The sequence below is a fragment of the Meleagris gallopavo genome, chromosome 21 (genome assembly GCF_000146605.3).
Source record: "Meleagris gallopavo isolate NT-WF06-2002-E0010 breed Aviagen turkey brand Nicholas breeding stock chromosome 21, Turkey_5.1, whole genome shotgun sequence".
Lineage (NCBI taxonomy): Eukaryota > Metazoa > Chordata > Aves > Galliformes > Phasianidae > Meleagris > Meleagris gallopavo.
In genome coordinates, this window is record NC_015031.2 from 2344511 (window position 1) to 2350510 (window position 6000).

Sequence of the window (6000 nt, forward strand, 5' to 3'; positions counted from 1 at the left end):
TTTTGCACACTGGAAGTTTCCTGCTCTCTCTCAAAGCCACTTCTTCAGAACGGCTCTGGTAAGAGAATGTTGGAGTTCTCATATTCTTCTACCTTTCCAAAGACAAAGGCAGTACAACTCAAGCAATTACTTTTTGCAATCTGTGATGCGTAACTGCTTTGGTTTACAAATAAAGAAACCAAGGTATTAAAGAATTAGATGTCAGCCAATCTCATGATGAATAGAAAGCTGAAGTCCACTGCCTGCCAAATACTACAGTCTGTTCTGAGAAAACACTGAGAAGCTGGAAGTTTAAAAGCAGGTGAGTATCTGCTCTGTATCAAGAGTAAAGCACAAATCCTCTCAGTAAAAGTAGCTGAAGAGAACTTAAACAACAACTAAGAAAAAAAAACCTATGACAAAAGAGCAAACAAGTTGAGAATCAGCATGGCTGGGAGCATGCTGTGCAGAAAAGAAAAAAGAAGAAATTTTTAATTGAGGAAGTTTGAGCAGTCACACAGTTTTCTCCAGAAGCAGCAGAATGGAGGCATGGAGGAAACAGATGCGGAGGATGTGCTAACTTGTGAGCAGAGCAAGCAAGGAACGGGGCGGCTGAAATGAGGGCAAGGACAGCAGCAGCAGCAGCAGGGAAAGCATGTTTAAGGGGGGCGAGGAGATAAAGGGGAAAGGAGAACTAAAGAGGAAGCAGAGAGAATCAGCCGAGGAGCAGTAGCTGTCCAAGCCAGCCAAACAGGCAGTCATTTGACCTCAGAGAGGAAGAATCTGTGCCCAAAGGTCGTGTAAGGCAACATTTCAGAGGAATTACCCTGTCACTTCACTGCCTGGAAACAGAAATTGCCAGGGGAGATGGAACATGTGAAGGGTGAGTTGAAAGCTTTTATTTTTCTCTGTGCTGTATGTGGAGGAGCTGGGCCATGGAAGAGGAGCATAGGATGAAGACAGGAGAGGAGATGCACCACGAGTCAGCTAACAGCCAGAAGAAGCCACAGCTGAGTGAAGACAGACATGAATGGAGAAAAAAAAAATACAACGAACACAGCAATTCATCAGGTTTTCTCAACAAATGACTTGGGCATACTTAAGAAGAAAGCATCTGCAGAAGCTTCCAGCCATCCTTCTGATATTATGGATGCCTAAGAAGGTTGGCTCTGTTCTGTCACATTAAATACATGTTTTTTCAGTCCTTTTTTCCCCCCACAACCATCCAGGCCTCCTTTTTTTAAAAAAAAGGAATTAAAGCCCTATCACAACAGATGTGTTTGGGTTTCTGTTGCAGAGAGTCTGTAGAAAGTAGAACAGAAGCAGTCCCTAAGCAACAGGGGTCTGAAGACCACAGGCTGAAATATCCCTGACTTAGAAAATAAATTAACTGGGCTGATCATTTTGTACTTACGAGCTGTTATGCAAATAAAATGCATCATTATATTAACAGACGTGCTGCAATTCTGCAAAGTTACTATATGCACCACTGATAAAGTGACATGACAAACCAGACTTTTTTCTCAAGTGAAGTACCAAAAAGCAATTTTCTTCTTTCTGAAAGATACAGACATATTAACTAAGACTGCACTACTCACGTGTTCCTCTATGTCAATTTATACGAAGATATCAAATGATTTACATTTTTCCAGAGATAATTCATCATCATGCTTAACTGACTATACCATGACTAAAATTACACAATACTTGTACTATTTATAGAGTAACTTGCAGAGACTGGTACCATTAACTCAGACACCACTACCTCAGGTTCAGAAAACAAATCTACAAGTAAAGACTATGAACCAGAAGACCTTTGGAGTGGAAGATGTTCCTCCTAAAAAACACACAAGATGGCATTTATTGCTTGCTATTGTCTTGCATTTTTCCCACCCCCCTCCAGCTTGGTGTCAGGTACTGCTTAGAAGTCTGCTTAGTAAGTGCTGCTTATCAACGTTATCAGTGCTTACCTTACAAGACTTCAGTTGGAGTAAAGCCGTAATTCCATGTGTTTCGTTTTAAAGACAAACTTTCATTTAAACAAAAATCCTCACCTAAATACAATATAGAAAACTTCACATCTTAGGCATGTTTTTTAATAAAGTGCCCGGAGTGAAAACCCAGGAAGCCATTCAGCATCACCCGCTACAGAGCCGATGGGATTTGGTCCCTTCCCACACTGTGAGACATTATTTGTTTTAGCTTCTTAAAAGTTTTAAAATAAAATTCCTTCCTCGACCACTTTCAAGGGAGCACACACAGACTAGTTCCACAGTGGGAATGTGCTCCACCCACAGAGGGCTATGGGAAAGCATCCTGAGGCATCAGGCCAGAAAGGAAAGAAAACAGTTACTAAGGCCATCTTGTTTGTGATGCTGGTGAACTAGCCAAGAAACTATAAAACGGGCAAAGAATTTCTATTTCCCAGCCTTCAAAATGTAAGAGAGATGGCCCATGTGTTAAAGTATACTCTTTGTGCCTTCAGGCAAGTTCAGCAGCTAATTTTAACAAACAGACTCAGTGCACTTTTCAAAATTAAGAGAGAGATTTGGGACTTGGCTCCAGAAGTAAAACAGGCACCCCAAATGTGCATATTTCCACTGCTGAGCACACCGACCTGCTGAGCTGATCAACACTTCCTCAGAAATTCTACTTGGTGGAAATCTGTATGTTCAAAGTGTCTGCTTCACTTCTGAAGCCAAATTTCAGATGTGACCACTGAACAAATACTGAAAAAAATACAACTTAAAAAGAGATGCATTAATTTGTGGTTTTGTGTTTTTTTTTTTAAGTTAAACGTACTTGTTTAATAATATTAGTCACTAATAATGTACTAAATTAAAAGCAAGAAAAATAGAACGGAAGACATTTTGGGCTCTTGGAAAGTACCAGCAATTTCGTTGCTATTACTCAAGAGAAAAGAGCTTAATATTTGACAGTTACATCAACAACACAGAGCTGAACTTCAGTGCTTGAAACCAGTCCCTTACCAGCCACACCTACCTATTGAGATGAGTAATAGCATTTTCAGATATTTCAATTTTACTTGAGTGACATCTGTAAGGAAAGTAACTAGAAATGTAGCAGTGGAAGACGTAGAACGTAAAAGACAAGCTTTGTTACTTAATTTTCCACTCGACATACCAGACTTCTCCAGTAGCTATGCCCAAACTCTGAGATATGTGAGAAATACAACAACAGAAAGATCTCGGCTCTTGTTAGAATCCCACGTGACTTGCACAGGGCAACAGTGCACCCCATGGTGCTGCTGGTGGTACTAAAATCAATATGACAGCATCCTCCAGCCCCCTGTGTGAGCAGTCTTCTCCACTGAGAGTTGGCATAAGCTCTGACCACAAAGAGACACAGTATTTTTGCTGGCCTAAGCACAGTGTAAGAGAGACTTACTCCAATATTGTACTCTTGGCTGGTAGTTTTCCTTGTAATATGACAGACTGCGCCGACGAGACAGTTTCCTTTACAGGATGATATCAACGGTTGTGCTATTTATCAGTTGGAGCGTACCAATGGTTTAAGTTTACTAATACAGTAAGACTTCAATTTGCAAAGAATATGCATGCCATTATTATTATCTTAAGCCTTGAAGAATTAGCGTTTGATGTAACAGTAGTTTCCTCATTGAAGTATTTTCCAGGTACAAGCAGGAGAGTGATGCTGAAGCCTAAGCATTCTGACAGGGAAAAATTATGTCAAATCATTTTGTTTGGTAACCCTATTTTTGGAGATGGCAAGCACCCAGCTCTGAATTAAGCCCAAGGAAGGTGAGAGCCATGCTATCTTCAAAATGAAAACATGTATTTTTAAATTAGGCATTTTACCATGCCACTCACATCACCCAGATGACACACATTAATAAAAAACCTCCCCAAAGCCACCAGGATCAATAAGCACGCGTCTACTTCCAACCCAGGTTGACATAATCAGCCAAGAGTTAACAGCACAGTGCACAAAGCCATATGAGCAGCCAGGGGACTCTGCTCTCAGCCTCTCTGCGATTGTTATCATATGGAAACTCTATTACCCCACACAAAAGAATCAGAGGGTTATTAACTTCTATACTAAGCCAAAGTACAAAAACAGGGTAGGACCTAACATCCACTCTACTGTTTCACTGTGTCATTCCTTCCCCTCTTCTAATATAAATATGGGCATTAGAATAGAATATATATCCTATATATAATTCCTCTCATATCGTTCCATTTTTTTTCTCTACTAGAGTCTTTTATACATGTTTTCAGGAGCAAAGAACCCCCCAAAACATCGGCAGTGTCTTGTACAGGTGAAGAATGTATATGGAACTTATAATCAACATAAGTAACTGTAAGAAAGCTGTGATTATTTTCTTGGAGGAATACACTAATCCAGCACTACTTTGTCACACATAATCTTAAATCAGAGATTACGCTATTCCCTTAAGCAATAAATTCAGTGCAGACAGCCAAGAACATTGAATAAGTCACTTCTTCAACACTTTCTATATATTCAAATACAACAGAGAAGTTTCAAGGCACAGTTTTTGACAAGTTCCTTAAAAATAAATCCAACAGTCTTGAGAACAATAGTATATTGATCAAAGTGGATGAAAAGAAAAGCACAAAACAAACAGATCCTATTACTGCCAAAGGGGAAAGAAGCCATTTTAGAAGCTCTCTATTCTACAGTGCAAGAACACAGCAAGCATTTTTCAGAATCCATCGAACTTTCAGCCACGTTCCCCTACCATGGGTCTTACTTACAGCATCCTCACCTTCTTATAGAAGAAAGCATGGGAAAGACAGCAATCCATACCTCTTACCAGACAGACTTCATCGACCTATCAAATTACTTAATGTTACCTGCATCTTTTGTCTTCTTTTTAGACAATGATCTACCCAACTTGTAACTTCTAATACACAACTCACATACAGCTACCATTCCTGGTCAAGCAGCAAATGCTTGCACAGTTCCACAGCACACCTGCAGTCAAATTCTCTGCAAGAGCCAAGAAGAAGATTTGTTGCAAGCTGTTCTGTAGCTCTCTCAAGAAAAGGCTAAAGAACAATAAACAATGGTTATTCACTAGAAGGTACACAGCAACCCACACCAAGGGTAACCTTACAGTCACCGCAGCAAGTAAATTCACCTTCCCTTCAGTGCTCTCAAAGGATGAGCATGCAGTCATTGACCTTAATGAAGGGAAAAAAAATAAATAATTCTAAACTCTTTTGACAAGGTAGACTGCAGTCCCCGAGAATAAGCACTTTCCTGTGTAAATGCAACAACAACAAAAAGCCCACACAATTCCCTAGATACGCATAATTAAGGATACATCACTCCCCTTTTATTACAGAGTACTTTCCCAGGGAAACTCATCTGCTGTCTAAAAAAAGAGCCCCCTGTCACAATGCCACGCCAGGGTAAGCACCAATCCTTCAAGGTTCTGCACATCTGGCCCCAGGCCTCCTGTTTCCACATTCTGATCAGCTTCGACTTAAGATTTCTTGCTCTCTCAACCTTTTTCCTTGCATCTCATTAAACATCGTCCTTAACATCGTTCCTTCAAGCCCATCTTCCAAATAAAACACTAACTGCAGCTTTTCTGACACGCAGACAGTTCTGTGATCTATTCCACGGGAGAAAAAAAGAAATTATTTCCTCGTCTGTAATTCCTAACGAAAAAGAAAGCAATACCCTTTCCATGACAGGAACCTTCACGCAGAGCTTATCTTCCTCCTACACAGGTAAGAACAGCTGTCATTGCCTTTGTGTTTCCCACCTCACGAACTAACCGTCCACGGAGAGCTCCCGACCCGAGCCCAAGAGCCCCACAGCACCACTGGGATGAGCTGGCTGTGCACTGCGTGCTCGCATCTCCCTCCTCAGGGGCCTCACCCAGCACCGCAGATCCCCTTCCCCAGAAAGCAGCGTCCTCTCGAGGGCCGCCCTCCTTCCTCGTGCACGCTCGGGAGCCGCCCTCGCTCCACAATAAGCCCAGATCAGCCGGTTGCCGTGCCTTCCTCG

General features: G+C 41.4%; 1 protein-coding gene across 2 annotated transcripts in view; it reads right to left on the minus strand.

The window, feature by feature from the left end:
* The window catches only part of RABEP1 (rabaptin, RAB GTPase binding effector protein 1), a 43551-nt gene extending 37686 nt beyond the window's left edge, over nt 1-5865 (minus strand). For both annotated transcript variants that reach the window (XM_010721799.2, XM_010721798.2), the window contains exon 1: nt 5769-5865. In XM_010721799.2, the coding sequence (XP_010720101.1) occupies nt 5769-5850 (82 nt within the window). In that variant the 5' untranslated portion in view covers nt 5851-5865. The remainder of the gene's footprint in view (nt 1-5768) is intronic.
* Between the last annotated feature and the right edge of the window lie 135 nt (nt 5866-6000).